Here is a 20498-nt window from a genome sequence, read left to right as displayed (position 1 = left end):
CTCTACCCCCAAAAGCGGGATTGTTTGACCTTCCCATTTCTCCATCGCCAGCTAGCTCTCACTCCAAACCTCATCATAACTTGAGAAATAGTCTTTCCCCGAGATTAACCAATTAATTAGAAATGGTCAAACTCATTTTTGGTTCCTATACCTTCCCATGCCAAACCAGCGCAGAAGGGCATACTTTGTCCAGACAGCCAACTAAGGCCAGAGAAGCAAGGCCATGCATTAAGTTCAGAAAAAGGTGATACATGAATTTGACCAGTTTTCAGGCAGAAAGTCAAAGGGATGGTGCTTACACAATACTCTCACTGATAGATGGACTGGGAACTGGTAAGGACTCATTGTAGTATCAGGAGAGCTGAAAACAGGTAAGATACATAAACAAGGAGACAGCTCAGGCAGCAAGTCCCCAGCTGAGTAATTTCTTCCAAGAAAATGACAAGTTAGAGGGGTGACTGGCTTGAGATAGTGCAGGGAGGGCAGCAAGCTGACCATCCCTCTATGAGAAGTACAGTGTGTGTTTTCCCCAGTGAAGTCTGTTCCAGGAATGACATGGGTCCCAGGCAGTACAGGTAACATGGGTTCTTCCCCCTCCCGCAGATCCTTAAAGGCTTGTTGCTTACATCTGGAGACCAAGTCATATGAGGAGAGGCTGAGGGAGCTGGGCATGTTTAGCTTGGAGAAGAGGAGGCTGAGGGGAGACCTCATTGCCCTCCACAGCTCCCTGAAAGGAGGTTGTGGAGAGGTGGGTGTTGGCCTCTTCTCCCAGGTGAATAATGACAGGACCAGAGGAAATGGTCTGAAGCTGCGGCAGGGGAGGTTTAGGTTAGATATTAGGAAGAATGACTTTACTGAAAGAGTGGTCAGGCACTGGACCAGCCTGCCCAGGGAGGGGGTTGAGTCACCATCCCTAGAGGTGTTTTAGAAACATGTAGGTTTGGCACTTCAGGGCATACTCTAATGACAGAGATTGTAGGGCGTATTTTGTGTGTGTGTATGGTTGGACTTGATCTCAAAGGTCCTTTCCAACCACGAAGATTCTGTGATTCTGTGATCTGTGTTCTGCTAGTGCATCAGATATCTCCAAATGACTTCATCAGACCATCCCAAATCCCTTCTCTCTCTCACCATATTTACGTAAGGCAAAAATCTTAACTTAGCCCCTTTTGTTGATTATCTTAACCTCTCTCTAGGTATGCACAAGGTCACCCGTTAACACAGTGCGAGACAAACAAGCATTAATGCACTATCTCCATGGACGTCTCAGAGAAGTGTTATGATCATGCATCGCGTAACTGGGAAAGGGAGTCCGAGGGCATGCTTATATTCAAACAAACTTTCTGGTTTGAAGTGCTTGGTAATTTAAAACCGATTATGCTGCCATAGGCTTCTGATGACCCATGACAGGAAAACATGGTGCTTTCAGACAGGCCATCTTTGCCTTCCACTGCTTGCCTGCACTGATCTGATATGCTACACAACTGCCTTCCGCGCACCTACAAGCCAGGGGACAGTGCTGGTGCCTGTTTCCCACTTCTCCTCCCCTCTCCCACCTAACTTCTCCCAACTCTTCTTTTCATACTTTCCCAGCACTACCCTTACTGCCTTACAGCATGTGTTGCCAGTGCCCTCCTGCATACACATATGGGCATATCTAATATACAGCCATTAAAGCTCAAAAATGTTTTTAATAATCACTCTGTATTTAATTAAACATGCCACAACTAGCCTATTAGAGTAAATTAAATTTGAGTGAGACATTCGAAGAGTGACTGGTGAAGATATCAGTTTCCAAAGCCTTCAGAAGGACAGGGGAAGAAAACTGGATTAAGCCAATGGAAAGGCGATGCCAGAAAGCCAGCAATGCTCCCTAAACTTTTTCAAAGGGGCTTCACAGCCTCTGCATGTGTCCTCAGACAATTTTCACCTTGTAGTGACTTTTTTTACCTCTTGCTTGCTGAGAGATGCTCACTTCAAGTGGCTAAAACTCAATAAGCTTTCTAGCAGAAGCAACCTGGTAACAGAAAAACATAATTTCTCCATAACGTTCCCAGAACTCTTCACTTCACCTTTTTTTATATTTAAATGAAACTTCCTCTTCACTTTGGCAAGAGTTTTAATGGACACCAATCCAGTAAGACTCTACCCCAAGCAGGAAAGGTTCTGCAGCCCTCCACATAGACACTGGCTAGTAGAGATCACGGAGAATAAAAGCTAGAGGAATGCAGAATTAAAGCAGTTAATAAAGCAGCTTAGTAGCCCAATGGAATTAGGTACTCTAGAAAACACCTCTGGGTATTGATTTCAGTTCTCTCGATGTTATTTCTGTAGGAGTCTTTGGGCACTTTCACCTGTGCCTCATTTTCTCTTATCTGTAAAAACAAGCCACTGATGCTAACTTGCCTCCGTGCTGCAGTTTGGGATCCCCACATCTCCAGGCGAGTGTGTAATGAACAGAAATGACTTTTCCTCCCTGTGGAAAATAATTAAATAGAGCTTGTAATTCCCTGTGGCAGACAAGACCACCAATGCAGTTTGCGGCCCCATAGGTAGAGAATTATGTTATGAATGAAGCAATATTACTACTTTACATGACAGAATAAAATGCTGTATATACAGCTTTGAGCACTGAAACCGTGAGACTCTGCAACAGTATCAGGGCACACAGCGCTTTAAAGACACTGTTTTACCTTAGAGAAGGAAGGTTTGATGTTCCAGGTTCCAAAAACTGCCACAAAGATGGCATTTCCCAGGAGGTAGCCAGAGGCAAACAAATCTTTTAAGTGATGTAAGACAACTAACAAGTCCTGGGTGGAACAATCGCCTCAACTAGGCTGGCACAGGTTGGCTTGGACAAAAGGTTAGAATGGTGTTTATTTTCTGCAGAAAGCAAAGTTTGAGCATGTAGGAAGGATAACTGGGAGTAAGCAAATAAGATGATGAAATGCAGAAGAGCAGAACATATTTCTGGCAGGAGTTAGGTCAAGGGTGATCTCCTAAGGGTAGACGATGGCAGCCCTGTGGTTTGAAAAACAAGGCCTACTTTTCAACAAGCCCCCTAAAAATGGATGCAAACTATGGCACTTGAAAACCCCAAGACTCCTGCACACAGAGACACGGTTCTGTATCTGGGGTGACTGCTTCTACATATGAATATTCTTCATAGCCGTATCTGTGGCCCCTAAGTTGGCAAACTCGATACGATTGAGTTATCGTTAGAGAAAAGGGCTAGCAATCAAGTGTCTCAACTGTGGGGCACACAGAGCACTGTATAGTCATGCTGAAACAACCCTAAAGTACAGGAGTATCAACTGATCTGTTCTAGGAAACAATTTCTACTGTCAAGGGTACTGACCAGACAGTGTATCATCATGGATTTAGTCTACCTCTGCCTCCGTCCACGGGTTAGTCTGCCCTTGGATATGCCAGGGTAAAGCCAAGGGAACCAGTCCAGGCTGACACCAGCAGCAGTGCACGCAGTATGGCCCACACTGTCATTCTTCCACTTTAACAATCCAAGTCTTGGCCGCAGGATCATAAACCTGATGGACGGGTGCAGTGTAGTTAACTGACAATGGCATTCGAAATGCAGCTGTAGGAAATGCTCCTGATTCTGCTGAACAAGTCGAGCTTATTACAGGACGCACAAAGAAAAAAAAAAAAAAAGGGAGATTTCAGCAGGCTGTGGAGGTCCACAAGCGAGCAGACTTTGACTTCACGGCCAACTGGATGGCGGAGAACAAGCTGCAGTCTCTGTCCATGCTGAGTGAGTGCTCTCTGCAGTACCAGGACCAACAGTCCCGGAGCCAAGGAGCTCTATTTGCAGAGCTGGCTGAAAGTTATTGGCAGGGAGCCCGTATGAGCTCGGTAAATAAAGTATCCAGATAATAAAAATACCCAAAGGCACTGTTTAATTTTTCTGAGGGTTCTGATACAGCCAGTAATATTGAGAGGGAACAGAAATCTTGCAGACAGGAACCGGAGCACAGTGCAAAGCCATCTTTCCAGAAGAGTAGAACGCAAGGCACCTGGTAGGTCTGATGGCTCACAGGCTGTACAGCTAAATACCTGACTCTCATTTGCAGGGTAAACAGCTTAAAAGGAAGAGGGTTTGTGTTCAGGAACTAGACTCAGACAAGAGCTTGTGTATTGTAAAACCTCAAGTCCCCTTGAACCTTAGCTGCAAACTCTTGATAGGTAAATGGGTCAATACTTTGTGTATCCATGACCTAGGAATGCATCAGAGGGGATGGACAGGGAGATAGAAGGCACAGGCTGCCTTCCTCTGCAGTCACGCTGAAGTTAGAGGAGATACTGTGGTATAAGGTTGCTGCAGCGAAAGAGAGAGATGAGGTCCAACCTGTAAGCGGTGGATATGGTTGGGGTTTGCTTCTCTCTTCACCAGAGCCTCAGATGGGAGCTCAGTGCCCCATGCAAAGAGGGGACAAAGGATGTATAAGAGGACATACTCCATATTGGTCACCACCTGCACCCCAGGTAGTAGGTGGCCAGCTGTGCACGCCTTGCAAGCAGCGAAGGGGCCAGTGGGTTTTGCCTTTTACTCCCTCCTCTGCCATTCTTCTGGCTAGAGATAGCCTGAGGCTTTGCATGTGTCAGGGCAGCAGGGTCTGCCCACATTTCATCCCACATAAATGCACACTCCCCTTCCCCAAAATGATCCCTTTCGACTGACTAGAGGACCTTTCTGGATCTCCAAACAGTTCAGCAGATCCTCTTCCTTTTACCATCCCTTTTCCTTGAATGTTCATTTTTCTCTGTAGCCTAGCAACTCAGCACAGACTCAGAATATTAACAACTCTTGTCCCCACACATGATCTTCTCCAGAGGCCTGAAAAATGCGATAGCAGAAAGGCTGAGAGGGGTAGGAGCAAGCACGAGAGATGTAGGGAGCATGCAGAGAGCCTCTACCAGCATTCAGAAACAGCAAAGCTATTCAGCTGTCGTATCTGCCACTTTCACTTAACATGTACATAACATATAGAGCTATATATAGCCCCATTTATTTACATATTCAAATAGCAACACGACACGCACGCACTTGTATTTGGATCTAGGCTCTAAATTGAGGTGCTGGCACTCTTGCGCACATACACTCTCTATTGCTTAGATGCTTTAAACGTATATATGACAGGATGTCAGAAGGTCAGATTCTCAAGATCTAATTTGGTTTTCAATCAAACCAGATGAAGCTTTCACTTGTGGGAAGGTACTTTAGCATTCTGCAGTAATCCTCTCCAATGCTGCAGCATTGCTATTGAAACAGGTGGCAGTTTGGAACATTGCTCTTAAATACAGACAGCTTTTTAATATATATATAAAAAAATATATATAAAGGCTGTGGGAGTTCTGCCTGTGTAAAAACCTGAATAAAAACTTAAGCATGAGAAAAAAAAAAGAGACATTTTTATCCTGGGCAAAGTTTTCGGCAGTAGCAATTCTAACTACTACAGGAATGCTGGGGTGCGAGCTGAAGTGGTTCATACCACCACACAACACTGACATGTTCGGATCTAAAGATATCTTGGCTGATAGAGGAACAGATGGAGTACTGCAATACATAGCACTGTTCAGCTGAAAGCATGCTGCAAACTCTATAGCCATGGACTCGCATCCTCTCCAACATGACTTCTCTCCTGCCGTGGGGTGGAGTCGCCTACGAAACGCAGGGTGAACTTAGCCTCTTCAGTGAGAGAACAGAAATGTTCTCGTTTGGGAAATCGCCTAGTGAGCAAAACACGTGAACTCTGCTCCTCAGTACTGGAGCAGGGTTGACTCAGCGCTCCTGAGGCTTGAACTTGTGATGCTGGAGGACTTGCGGAGCTGCTCCTTAGGGATAACAGCATCATGGAAAGGTGCACAGGGGGGAATAATTTGCAACAAGCATTGCATTGCCACCACATTTTTTTTTGTACTGCAAAACTCAAAGTCTAGGCTAGGAATCAGCCGGTCTACCCAGCAGCTTTTCCATAACCAAGGATTTCTAGTTATGCAAAGAGCTTTCTGCAAACTCTCCCATTAAGATGTCACGTGAGCCCTACGAGATCCCTAGGAAGAAGCCAGCATGGTAGAATAGAAAGGCTTAGGGACAGAGAGTCATTCTCTAGTCCAGCAGTTCACAGTCTTTCTTCAACTGAGAGCTTGTTTGAGCAAGGTCTCCACAGTTCACCATCTACTGATCCATGTGCATGGCAAAACCATGCAATTCAGCCAACAAAAATATTTCATTCAAGGACATCATTCATGTTCAAAACATCAGAGCCCTTCAGCACAAGCAGGGGAGGTGCCTTTATAGGGGAAGCAATAAAGGGGCCCCTCACATGAGGGCATCTCCAGGCGGTACAGCGGCAGGGACCTGGCAGGACTGCTGCTTTACGAGGCTGCTCTCGGCAATGTATGCACTGAGTCCTTGAGACCTCTGTCTGGGAAGGAACTGCTGGTGCTTTGTGCAGATCCTAGCTTTCAGCTGGCCGCAGCGTTTGCAGAGTCTGTACGGTGATCTTTGGGTTGTTACTTAGCAACTTGACTCTAAGATGTAGTGAATTTGCTGGGCTGTCTCTGCAGTCAAGCAACACCAGGACCAAGGGCACAGGGAGAATTTTGTCATAGGAATGGGATAATCTGTGAAATGTTATGGAAGACACATAAGATTTTCCCCTTCTACAAGTTGCCAAAAATGCAGTAAATATTGACATATGAGTCACACTGACCTATTTTCTAGTTTCTAAGTCAGGACAGTCTCTTTGCAAGCAGCTTCAGAACCAAGGAATGGGAGGGGAGTACTTCAGGCCCCTTAACAAGTTTGCTTTATTCTTAACTATTTTGTACAAACTCTTGTGGAAGGTCAATCCCTGTCTTTTGGGCAGAAAGAGGACCACCTGATCATCCACTCCCCCATACCATCACACTGCAGAGCTCCCCTAAGGCCAGACGCTTTACTTGTCCTCATGCACTACCTTAGTCCAAGAGATCTTTCAGCACAATCAGTGGGATTTCTGTCAAAGAAAAGCCTAACTTGGTGTGAGCAGATATCCACATCTGATTGTTGACTCTTTAGACTGTATCAGTTCTGGTGAAAGTCACCCTGAGCTTCAGCAGTCACAGGATGTCACCACTGCAAGGACAGACAAAGTAACCTCAAATCTAGCAATGTCAGGTAAGATGGGTCCCTGACATCTGCTTAGTTGCAAAGACGTTTCTAGTTCAGTATGTTTCTACTCTTACCATCTATCAAGGTGAGCCGCAGAGCAGGCAGTTGTACCTACTGCCTCCAAAAGAGACCAGCTCAAAGCTGCGATGTCTCGAGTGGTTTGGAGGTTGTTTTCCACCCTGCTGCAACCATCTTTTATTTCTCCAAACATCCCTCTAGCAGAAGGAAAAAAAAAAAAAAAAAGCATCAAGATGTTGTTGCTTTCCTTCAGCTAGCCAAGTGGTCGTGTGTTTGTGCACGAGCTACTTCCTCTTGCTGGAGAAGTAGAGGTGTGAGAAGGCCACCAAGGTGACTATACACAACTGATGGCAGTGTGCACAGGACGCTGCACACAACTATTGTGCAGGACTGCCCTTTGCACCCCCTGGTAACTCTCCCCTTCAGGAAAATGCTGTTTCACATATAGAGAAGTGCCACTCTTTGACTTCCCAAACAAACAGCCATCCAACGCTCTGCAGCCCTGCACACCAGGACGCGAAGCGACAATAGCTGCATGACCTAAGTTGTACTGAAGCAATCGTTGGCAGAGGAAGGCACAGACACTTGCCAGCTCTGGAGAAACCTTCCATCTCAGCTGCATGTTTGCAATACCTTTGTTTAAATCACAGCACATAGAAGCCCTAACATGTGGAAAAAGCACATAGCCCCTGCCTGCCCACGCCAGCACAGAGCCTGGGGATACCTCACCCTAAGTCAGAGCTGTACCATTTTTACCATGCCACACTGGTAGGATCTGGCCCTTCTCCAGCACCGAGGCCCCACAGCACCCTCTGCTACCTGCAACACTGCCATCCCAGGAGCCTACAGCCATCCAACAGGACTACAGCCCCTGCAATACCATTACAGCACGCCACTATTAGCTCAGCACCAAAGCTGCCTCTTCGTTTTACCATATTTTTGCCGTCTTCAATATTCAGCAGCCTTAAATACCAAGACGTAGTGTGCACACAAACTCTCAGTTTAGATACCACAGTGTCACAGGGCTGGAGATACCCTAGGCTACAGGAAAACATTTACAGCACTGGAGTGCCATGTCATACTTGTATCTCTCAACATATAACTCCAGAAACCTCTGACTGTAGGATTTAAATGCTTTAACCTTTGATTTTTTTAAAATGTTCGGGCATCCAGGGATGTAGAATAGACTGGGAAATATCTGTGTGTCATTTCTCTGTTGAAAAGAGACCGAAACAAAACAGAATAGAATAAGAAAAACGCTGGTATATTTGAAAAGAATATATGGAAGTATAAGGTACAGTATAATAGTAGAAACCTCTTAAAAATAATGTTTTTTAAAGCTCAAAACGTCTATACCAATGGAAAAACCTTTTCAGGATCATATTGCAGCAAAGTTGTTCCTGTCCATTATTGGAGGCACCCAGAGGGTCTGCTGAGGGCCTTGAAAGGCTACTGCCAGAGCTACATAAGCCCCAAAGAAACCAGGGTTTTGCACACACGATTTGACTGTCAGAACACTTCGAGAACGGATTGTACGTAATGCATCCAGATCCACAATCCCACCTGGATATACATTTTCCTGCCTCTCCCTTCCCCTTTCCTGAAAGTGCCCAAAGTTCAAGAGCTCTGACCAGAAGGTACAGCCTGAGAGGCTGCTGCATTGTGGACCACGGAAAGCCTCTGTATGGAGCCTAGCTTTCCACACCGCCTTCCATCATCAACTACACCCACTGCACAGCAGAGTCAAGCCCATGTGTTACTGTGAATGGGTTACACTGAGATTGAGATTCAACTAGTCAGTGCACATGCATATTCCAGCAAACACAGAGCTGCAAAGCCTGATCAGGGCAGATTCCACTACAAAGGCTATTTCAAGCACGCCTAATAGATGGAAAATTTGACGTAGTGAGAAGAGTGATGCCCCACCGACGATGGCATAACAGGTTGTAAGATGAACTGTCCTGGTCAAGAACACCACTTTCTTTTGTGTTAAATGCCAGCTTAAAACCCTTGCAGCTCATCGCTGTCTTGGGACATGCTTTACATCTCTTATCAACAGGGGAAACTTCTTTGCCAAACAAGATAGTTTGTTTTTCAAGAAAGCTTCAGGAAGTTGGGAGATAGCAGACATGATGCTTCCCTCCATAACCCCCAAGATGCCGTACGGAATGCCAGCGCGAGTGCAGTCACTCCGACAAAACAGCAGGGTGGCCACAGGTGATACAGGAGCAGGAGGTAACGAAGCGAAGCGTCAAGGTCAGCTTTGCCAAGCATCCTGCACCAACCTCTAACCTACCTGCACTGCAGACTGTCCCCCAGCAAAAGGTATCGCCAATGCCATGGGCATCATTCCTTTAACATGTATATTCCCGCAAACATTTCTATTTGGAAGCCTTGCTTCTTACACTAGCCCTCTACAGCAATCCTCTTGTAACTTTTCAACTTGTCACCAGGTTTATAAAACTTTAAAGCTAGTGCTATAACAAACTGAAACGATGTTATTGCAGATGTAGGAGAGCATCTTGGGATGAATAAATTATAGGAGCCACAAAGAAATCACAACTATAACGGCTGGATGCTCCGAGCTGTCTACGGTGTGCAGACACACAGGAGGGAGCAGGTTTAGGACTGCACAGATCATAGGGCAGGAAAATTGAAGCGTTATGAAGGGTAACCATCTCTTATTTCAAAGGCATACAAAACCTCTGGTTGTTTTCCTTATTGAAATAGTTCATTAATGCTTGAAGGGAGTCTGAACTGCCTAGTACTAGAAAAATATGTCCCAAAAGATTACCTAGACAGAGAGAAGGCTACAGTTGGAAGTCTTAGCCTCTAGTCCCACCATGCAGCAAGTACAATATACCCCAAACAGGCCAGTCCTCAGCTGTCTGTTGAAAACATGCAGGAGTGGGGAAAACTTCCAGCTTCTTCTGAAGCCATTGATGCCAGATACCATCAGAACTGGATCCACCAAAGCAGGTTAGACCATTGAGCTGATCGTGACTTTGGGCAGCACTCAGGCCGTGTACCACAAGGACAGAAACCTGCAGGCTCCTTCAGCTGCAGAGAGACTTGAGCTCCAGGCTGCCTGTGCTCTTCATTCTCCTGAGCCAGAAGTACTTGAGGAACGACTGAGGGAGCTGGGGTTGTTTAGCCTGGAGAAGAGGAGGCTGAGGGGAGACCTTATCACCCTCTACAACTACCTGAAAGGAGGTTGTAGAGAGATGGGGGCTGACCTCTTCTCCCTGGTGACAAGTGATAGGACAAGAGGAAATGGTTTCAAGTTATGTCAGGGGAGGTTTAGATTAGATATTAGGAAACATTTTTTCACTGAAAGGGTTATTAAACATTGGAATAGGCTGCCCAGGGAGGCGGTGGATTCACCATCCCTGGAGGTGTTTAAAAAAAAAAAAAGGGTAGATGTGGTACTTAGGGACATGGTTTAGAAGTGTTTTTTGTCAGGGTAGGTTAATGGTTGGACTTGATTATCTTAAAGGTCCCTTCCAACTTCAGCAATTCTATGATTCTATGATTCTACTGCCAGACTCCCCAGTAACTCGGGTACCTTACAAAGAGGTCTGAACACAGCACTGTCCAAGTACCATCAACAAGCATCTATAAATACCTGCGTGTTGTTCTACGCTTACTGAAAGTCAACCACTTGTAGCAAAATGGCATTCACCAGAGAACTTATCCATCCCATTTCCTTTAAGGAGAACTAGGAGAGATACCATCCTTACATTCTTTGCTACATAATGCTTCCATTCTGAGCTACATAACATCATTATGAAGAAGTTCCTCCTTTCAGCCTGCCTTTAAATCCCCAACTTGCAAATTCGGACAGGATATGAAAAGACTCCAGCTAGGCCTTTCATCTTCATGGATCAGCACTTCCCAGAGGGTCTGCCAGTCAAATGTGCCCTCCCCAATACCTATTTGGCCTGGCCCCTGGCATCCTTTCCTATGCATTTCAATTGATGTCACTGATCTTGGCTCAGCAAATAATCCTTCTAATCACTGACAAGAACAGAGGCTGCAGCTCAGCGTTGCTTAGCAGGGCTAAGAGGAGTACACAGTAATAAAGCATTACTCTAGCAAGTGAGCTTGAAAATACGGCTGACCACACACAGGCAGCAGCTGCGACGAACAAGAAGGTGCCATTTTTTTAGAATAAGGACTTCAGTTTTGGTCCCTCATCATCGGGAGATCATTACAAAGCCAGCACTGTACCCATGAACGTCCTGCACCCTGACATGGCTCCATCTTCTGAGCTGGAAAATGGCACAGTATCTGGGCGTGACCCTCAAGGAGATGGAGGGGCACCAACTTTGTATAGCAAGGCACCAGGAAACACATAGCACGTACAGGCAGCTGCAAAGCATTTTGTATATCAGAGTCTCTGGGAACTTCCAGTGTAAAGACATAACTGTGCTGCCTTTGCAGAGAGCCCTGTATCCTCCAGGACTGAAATGTCACCACATCATCATTTTGGGAATACAGTTCCCATGGGAGCGAAAGCAAGGAGTGCTCCTTAGATCATTGGTGGAGTTGTATTCCTCCACAGCACCACATCCAGCTGGACTCCTGTGGAAAACAACTTTTTGAATCATGCAATGGCTAGTCACTGACAGCACTTGTTCCCCGCCATCACGCAGCTAGCAGACGCCAAGAGTCCCAGGGAAAGACATGGGAGAGCTGGGGGCTCTCCTCAGCCTGCCCAGCCCCAGGGCCATTGTTCCCAAAAGGATGTCTGAGGATTAATTAATTATCCTACAAGGGGCAGTAAGTAATAACACTCCTTGTGGAACAATAGAAGCTATTTGGTTGCCATGGCAACGCAGCTTCACTTGTGTGCCTTTAATTTATTCATTGCACAGTTCCTTTCCCAATCACACATGATGCCAAAAAATGACTTGTTTTTCTTGTTATCCATGTCCAGAGCAGGGGTAAGACACAGCCCTTTCCCCAGGGCATCTGTCACACAGAAGAATGATGCACATAAAATCCCTTTAGCCTGGAAACTTACATCACATGAGAACTCTTCTGCTCCCTAAATGTTTGTGCTTTAAGATGATTCTGATTTTTAAACCCTTTCTGAAGCTGCCTCACCATGGTTCTTAGAGATCTTGAGTAGGTTCTCACACATAGTCACTTTGTCCCCCATTTCCCCCCCTGCCCTGCCCCAATATATGTAAGGAGGATGGGCAGGAGATTAGGCTTGTCAAATGGAACAGAGAGCCAGGAGCAATAATCAAAGGCCCAGAAGCGCCTTCACAGTATCAACAGGAGTGTGGCATGGGCAGTGCCCGGTGCCCAGCCTGATTACAGCCACGCCACAACCATCAAAGCACTTGATGTCCATCAATAGTGCTGCCCAAATCCTGCAAGATCCAGAGCAGCACGTGGGTGAAGGTCCATGCCAGGAAACCTGCTCTCCGCAGAGATATTTTTGTTGCTGTTTCTCCACATCCCCGAGCACACACATTTTGTGGTGCTGAGGGACATGGTTTAGTGGTGGTTTTGGCAGTGTTAGGTTAATGGTTGGACTCAACAATCTTAAGGGTCCCTTCCAACCTCGACTATTCTATGCTTTGTCTCAGCCATCCTGTGGCAGAAGGAAGCAGGATTTCACTGGACAGGGGGGGAACATCACATTCACATGGCAAGGGTTGAAAAGAGTTGCTAAGAGAACAGCTACTAGCCTAGGACACAGCATGCCTGGCCACAGCTGCTCACAACAGGCGTATGACAAAGCACTTGACCAGCCTTTATAGCCCACGGACATGTCTCCAGCAGGAGGTTCATCCTGAACCAGCCTCTGCAGTGCTCACCTATCGTCTCAGGTCTACAGAGGAGGACCAGGGCACTTGTTACAGGTAAGGTGAGAACCAAATCCCCCACTTGCTCCCAGTTATGTTTGTGCAAGGTGGGGTCTTAAGCTACAGGCCCAGACCCCAAATTGTTCATGCTGGCACTAACGAGGAGGGTGACGGCTGGTTCAGCGCATAGGAAAATTCAGGTCCAAGTTGAGACCGGGGGAGGAGATGACTCAAAGTTGAGCTCTGCCCTGACAGGCAAGATAGATGGAACTAGGTTAAGCCATCTGGTTCTTCTAAGTGGAGCCTAACCTCCAGCACAGCTACCCAATGCAATGGGGACATAGGTCAGTACGTGAATTTCTGACTGTACACACTGTCCAGTGTCACCATTTCTAGACTGAGGTGTAACATGATGCTGATAATTGAGGTAATCCTGGGATGATAGTAGAGTCTGCAAAAGAAACTCTTCCGTATGAGAACCTGAAGGTTCACAGTTGGCGCTTCACCCTGGGTCATATCAACGTATACATTCAGAATCTTCAAGCAGTTTGCAAGCCAAAACGACAAGTGAGATCATCTCGCCTCCCCTCCTCCCCGCACCATGCAACAGCAGAATAGCTGGTGGGCCAGAGAAACAGGGCAGGAGAGTCCAGAAACAGATAAATAGGACAGGAGCATTGGGAGACTAAGGTTTTAATTGACTTGAACAGCAAGAGCTCTAAACTGGCCTAGGATTCTCCTGCATAGGTCAGGAACTGAGGAACAGCACAGCTGCTGCCAGGAGGTCCCCATCAGCCTTTCACTCCACCCAGCCTCATGGAAATAAGAGGAGTTTGGAGGAAAAGCCTCTGAGCAGGAGGGAGGAAGGCAAGGTCAGGCAATGATCAGCATGATCCATGTCTTCTGCTACGTGCTAAGGGTTTCTGAAAGACAGATAGGACAAGTCTGGGTGTGTGCCCAAACCATGACCAAAAGAATTAACAAATTTCACTTCAAACCATTGCTATCTGAGCAGGTAAATTTTTTCTTCTCAGTGGTATGAAAAGCTCCAGTCTACCAATGCCACCCAAAACCAGATCTCCATTAGATGCCTCCCTTTCCAGTACGGATCTCCAAAAAAATGCCAAAATACCACCAGCAAGCATGAGAAGCCCCTAACTGTTTTTCAACCTGTCAGGCACAGGCTGACAGTAAAGCCACCACTGTCTTAGTGTCAACCGAAAAATACAATTCGCATCTACTCTTTTAAGGCGTAAGCATTATGGCTTGGCGAGGTGGCTGTGCAACTGGCACAGAAGGATACAGTGTGAGAATCTGCTCTGGATAAGATGCCACTAGCTCCAGAGATGCCAGCAGAGATCCTCCATCCACACGTTCACAGGTAACACCAGGGATACTTCAATGTGCCAGTATAGACACTCACTAACCCTACTAGAATTTACCCCACATTAGGAAGTGAACTACAGTCTTTCAGCACATCCAACCACACCACAAGTACCACCAGCAGGGGTAGATGTGTACCTCAGAGGTCCTACGTGCCAGTCCTCTCTTGCAAGTGTTGTTTCAAGTGAGTTCAGGATTCTTTCAGCCTGGGGCTGGGCTAAGGGTGTGGGGACAACTGTCAGGCAGTCACAGTGACACAGGCCACTCGGTGGGTGGAAAGAGCAAGGCTCAGAATGAAACCAGTACGCTGAGAAAGAAATTTGGAGAAAAACCCCTCATTTCCTGCAGCTAAGTGTTTGATTTTCTCTTTCATTGCATGGAGAAATCGTCCTTGAATTCATTATGCTATAGTGAGGAAGATTTCTATCTTAAATCGGAGTTCCCATCACCCCTCAAAACTCTGTGTCCAAAGTAGAAGGAAAAAAAAAAATACTTCTTCAGTACCAGACAAATGTTACACTTCCTCCAACAACTTCCCAGCGGCACAGAAGATCTGTAGTAGGAGGTGAAGGAAGCAGAGGTGTGACTACCCTGCTTTTCAGAAGTGCACCCTGAAATCTCAGGTAGCTCCAAGAACCCATTGTCTTGATAGCACATTCCAACCGGAAAACGGAATAACAGTTTATTAGGATTTTTTTTTTTCTTTCCACACTTACCATGTTGACTTCAGAGATCTGGTCAATGCTGGAGATATGGATGCTCATTCCCACTGTGACAGGGTTACCTGAAACACAAATGGACTGCGTTAGGACTGTATTCAAGTGCTCCTCCCTTATCTGCTATTAAGAATTGCATAGAAATGCATGGATATGATTTGAAGCAGCCTCACGTTCCCCAAGTATCAAGGATTTCCAAGGCACATGTGCTCAGATGATTAGAGAAGAGTAGATTTCTCTAACTCCCAGTCTTACAGACTCACCCCTAGAAGGAGTGCAGCCTAAGCTTGATTCTTTAATTCCTGGAAGTTAATTACCCCCTAGTTATACAATTATCTCTAGTTATTCCAAATAGTGCCTTCAGAGACCATCAGTAGGCTCCCAGTGGGCTTGCATAAGGTGTTACTGATTGACCATACAAAGAACATAGCAATCAAGCCCATGCAACACATGGGCAGGAAAGATACTCCAGCTCACTCCTCCATCGCTCTGTCTGCTCTGAGTGCTCAGTCTGAAAACCCCAAGTGAATTTTAATACCCAAGGTACGAGCCAAATACAGGGACCAGATCTATGAAGTGAGAAAGCAGCATTTGTATAGTGTTTTTTCAGAGCAGCGCTTGGATTGGAGAACAGATTCCACATTTTACTACGGGCATCAGGGCACATGTCACCCCGCATCCTCTTGCCTGCGGCCACAGAGCTGTGGTAGACGTCTGTGCACAGGTTTGCTGGGAAATTCAGGCATTCCCTTATTCAGCGATCAAGCTACCCTCGCACCGCAGTAAGGGCCACTGACTGTGGCGTGCAAGATGAGCTTGTGAGAAAACACCGCACAAGGGCAGGCACTGCCGGACCTCTCTTGCCCAAGAGCTTTACTACCACTTCCCACAAACCTGTAGAATCAGAACAGACACCAGGCATTTCAGCCACTTCTTCCAGATGCGGAGGCGTCCCAACTAGACCCAGACTCACACTCGGTTCCACATCACCCCTTCTGATTAGCAGGTCCCCCAGCCAGGCAACAGGACATCCCTTTCCGTGGTATTTAGGCCGCATAAAACAATCTGCAGAGATACACATCCGCTACCAAAGCCAGCAAAAACCCTCCTGTAGCTTGAGATGGAGTTTCTGCATTCTACCCTTCTCCTGTCATCCCCACAGCCCCAAAGCCAGAGCACAAACCCAATCCCACCACAAGCAAAGCTCCTCGTCTCGCACACGCAAGGTGGAAAACGTTTCCTTCAATGCAGTACTAGAAAGGGAATGGCAAGCAGTCACGCCACTCAAGGTATTAACTCTTCCATGGACTCATTAGTAGATCTAAGTGCTGAAATATTTACAGATAATCATGAAATGGCTTAGCAAGTAATTAGGAGATCGGGGGAGAGGGGAGAACCACACAACTGGAAATGAAGTGATTTTTTAATTATGTGTTACCAGAAGAAGGGAAGTAGTGTCATTAGGGCTGCCTTGTGATTGGGTGTACTGTTAACCGAGACCCTCTGCTGCAAATTAAGCAGCATTATCCTTTAATGGAATATGAACAACACTGAAAACATCAGAATCAACAACTGTAATTAGGCCCTGCTATGCAAATCTCCTTAAAGAGGCAGTGCTCTTCTCCAGCACTCCCGGCTTGCTGTCGGGGTGCCGGAGGCAGGGGTGCTCAGGAGACCTTGCAGAGCCTCTGAAAATCCCTACACGGGCACACTCCCAGCCACATCTTTGCTGTGCTGCTACATTCATCTTTCACAAGGGAACCAGGTGGGAAAATAACCAAGAGTTACTCTGGGGAGAGTCGATTCTCCTGCATCCTCCCTTGCGCCAGAGGCACAGGAAAGCTTTTAAAGGAGTCTCACTTTGGTGATTTCTCTTTTTTTTTTTTTTCCCCCTGAAATCAGGGGCTTGTGATAGAAGCTATAGCAGGAGGATGAAGTCACCACTGACCCGAGGGTCTTACAGACTAACTGGTTACAGGAGGAAAGACAGGCCCATGCGCAGGGCTGCAGCAGAGCTGGGGAGAAGCCAGCTCCTGACTCCCGAGACATTCTACCATGCAGTGCTGTTTCCTCCAAGGGTTGCCTTACTGCCTGCTTTGCTTCCAGCCTGCCACCATCGGTACTTGTGTCACTGTGGTTGTGTGTCTCCTCCTTCCTCAGTGCAAAAAGTGGTTCTTTGCCCACCTGCCGTGTAGGAGACCCACTGAAACCACCAGGATGGGTGGTTGTAGCAAGGGAGCACTGACAGCGCTGATATACAAATATTTGTCAAATACAGAGTCTATCCAATCTAATCTATCTGTCTAGACATTTGTGCTGTGTTCATCACCATGGTATCTGAGCGCCTGAGGTCATGCAGTGACTCAGTGTCAGAGCCGTGGATAAGATCCAAACCTCCCGACTCCCAACTCCAAGACAAACGCTGGAGCGGAGATCAGGCTGCTCCCTGTCAGCCCGGGCTCGGCTGCACCCAGCGCGCAGTCAGCAATGTTCCTCTTGGCCACTCTGGGCACCGCCAAGACCTCTGGACCCCATCATTCACGACAAGTGGGAGGCTCCACTGCCCGCTTGCACCCCCTGGGGTGCGCGCCCATCAACACACAGGCAGAAGCGTGCGATTGTTGTACAAACACCCTAAAGATGAAGGTATGCAAAGTCCTGCCTTTACTGGACCTACGCTTAGCTTGATCACAGGGAAGCCATTTCATCTTCTCCATCCCCGTTGGGGGACTGGCTCTCAGTCTCCCCAGGACAGGGATATGCGAGAGCATAGACACAGCCAACAGAAAAATCATGCCCTACCTCTTACCGCAGCCCAATGAAAAACTAGAGCGGCTGGTGTCCAACATTCAGGCTGTAAGTAGTACACAAAATAAACAAAGGACATCAATTCTGCCAATGTTAATAGCTTCAGGCAAGAGGGATACAAAAGTAGGGTATTTAAAATATGGGATAACGTCATCTGTGAATTTGTCCAAAAAGGCAGAACTCTGCAGTTGTGGATCTGAGTCAAGGCAAAAGAAGCAAACCTGATATTAAAGGTCCATACTTCTATCCATGCCTTGCCAATGGGTGCAAAAAATTAGACCCCTTAAAGAAAAATCTTATGCCTAGAAAAGATTTGTGGGCAAGATCACAAGTGAGGGAGTGTGAGAAATCCTGCCACTTTCACCAGTGAACGGCACCCTCACATGTCCCCGTTTCTCACCACCACGGGAGAAATCACAAACATTTTGTCCTGAAAGTAGTTGGATGCCTGTGACAAACGTACTCGGGAAGTTGGAAGGGAAGCAGACAAAAGAGTTATAATAAAACCTGTCCTTTTTCTGCAAGTGATACTTGTCAAATATAAAAACAGTCAAGGTAGAGAACAAGTTGTGCTAATCTGCAATATTTTCCCAGCAACCAGTTATTACTTTCACATTTTATTTTATAATGCTCAAAAGCCCCAGAACCTAGAGTCATGTTGCTGCAGAAGTAATTCCTATGGCATGACTGCAGAGGAAAAGTCGTGTTTTCGAGCCCGTGTCTGCCTGCACTACAGCCAGAGGTGATGACAGCTGGATCAGGACATCTCTTCTAGATCTCAGCCTGGTACTTCAGCTGCAGAGAGCAAAGACGACAGCCCAAAATTCAGTGCAATGGGTCTCCAGGCAGTGGATGCTTACTTGGGCAGCTGCCCTGCACTAAGGTCCAAGCTGCCCTCTCTTCACTCCTACGCAAGGAAGTTAGACTAGAGCAAGCCTGGGTTTCTCTGCCATCGCATCTCCGACTGCAATACAGACACAGCCAAAAAGACTCAAAACCAGCAGGCAGATAAACAGAGCTTACTTTATATTATCATCTACTTGAAGCCACACCATTTTCATGAACTCCAGCCAATGCTTTGAGGAGTCTGGTTCGTGCATTTCTGACCACGTGAACTTGGCGATGCTGGCAGAGCCAAGGCTTGCGGTTGCTAAGGGACTGGCATCAGCCTCAAACCTACTGTTTAGCCTAAACTACAGGAACAAAGGCACTAACAGGCATCTTGGGAGGTTGCACAGCCCTTATCTTTCATGGAAGCAGACTGGAGTTTCTTTAAGGCACCAGTGTCAGAAATTCCACAGCTCCCTTGGATAATCTCTTCCTGCATTTCGCGGCACTGAAGGTTTTTCCTCAGCATCCGAACTAAACCTTCTTTGCAGTGTAAATGTAGTTTTGTCTCATCATTTCCCCCAGTGATAGTGAAAGAATAAATCAATCATCCTTCCTTAATAACAGCTTTTATGTACTGAGAAACCACGACATCCCTCTCCCTCCCCGCCAGCACTGCCTCGCCTAGATCAAACGCACCTGATGTCTTCAACCTGTCCGCAGAGGTCATGTTCTCCAAAGCTCTGACAATTACAGTGCTGCTCTCCTCTGGCCCCTTGCCAATTTGTCTACATCTCTATTTTAAGGCATGGTATCCAGAAACCAGCCACCGAAGCAAAGATGACATGTCACCAGTACAGAGAAAAGAAAAAAAAAAAGCAACCTCCCGGGTCCAGGGTTCTCACAAAACCACAGAAGCCCCCCCAAACCCACTGCACCCATCCTGGGAGCTGCTCACTGTGTGTTGGAGGTTAGAGGTGTCAAAGGGCAGCCTAGCTCTTGCCATTAGAGCGCGTCACGCGTGCAGGAAGAGGGAGTACAGCACTGTCTCTTTTGGACAAGAGGGAAGATTATTCAAGACAGCTTTGTGCATGAGCCCCAGCATTCCCTGCTTGCGACCTGCCTGTGGCATCACCAGTCTCTGAGATCCCTGCAGCGGCAGGAAAGCTGCTTTAAGGTCTTCTGCTGAGTAAACAAAGCCAACCAGAGAAAATTAGATGTTTCAGCCGCTAAACCTACATATAGAGCAGGTCTGTGCCTTACCCTGCAATGGTGAATACCCACGGGCATAAGACTCCGTCCATGCAAAACCCTCCTCCTCACCCCCAGCTCTCCAGCAGCCAGAGGACAGGGGTGGCACTGGGGCCCAGAAAGAGAGAGTCCCAGACAAGGTTGCCCTGAGCTGGCCGGCAGAACTGTTTCAGCAAACGCAGGGCAACACAGCCAGGCATGAAGAGGGCAAGGTTTGCTGATATACGTGCCTACAGGACTGCAGTGCCTTACTTGCATTTTCAACGACACCCCCCCGCCCCCCCCCCCAAAAACAGGATCAGCAGTTAGGATATTCTCAGGCTTGCCAAAGGCACGACCAGCACACAGACTGTAATTTCACTCGCGGGACTTTTTCCTTCAGTCTTATCCTCGCTTTCCTGAACAAGGGAGATCTGTTCAGTATCTACTTGGCTCTTTCTGCAGAAAATGGTTTGCCCAAGCCGCTGCCTCTGCTTTGTTCACAGCACTGAACCTCAGGGCACC

The 20498-nt window shown here is 46.9% G+C and overlaps 1 protein-coding gene across 2 annotated transcripts in view; it reads right to left on the bottom strand.

Moving 5' to 3' along the window:
* Positions 1-20498, bottom strand: part of LOC134521085 (gamma-aminobutyric acid receptor subunit beta-4) — a 75463-nt gene that overhangs the window by 32974 nt on the left and 21991 nt on the right. For both annotated transcript variants that reach the window (XM_063347181.1, XM_063347182.1), the window contains exon 3: positions 15108-15175. In XM_063347181.1, the coding sequence (XP_063203251.1) occupies positions 15108-15175 (68 nt within the window). The remainder of the gene's footprint in view (positions 1-15107; positions 15176-20498) is intronic.

The sequence above is a fragment of the Chroicocephalus ridibundus genome, chromosome 9, assembly GCF_963924245.1.
Source record: "Chroicocephalus ridibundus chromosome 9, bChrRid1.1, whole genome shotgun sequence".
Lineage (NCBI taxonomy): Eukaryota > Metazoa > Chordata > Aves > Charadriiformes > Laridae > Chroicocephalus > Chroicocephalus ridibundus.
The sequence above is the reverse complement of the archived record's forward strand: the minus strand, read 5'-3'. Positions and strand labels throughout refer to the sequence as shown.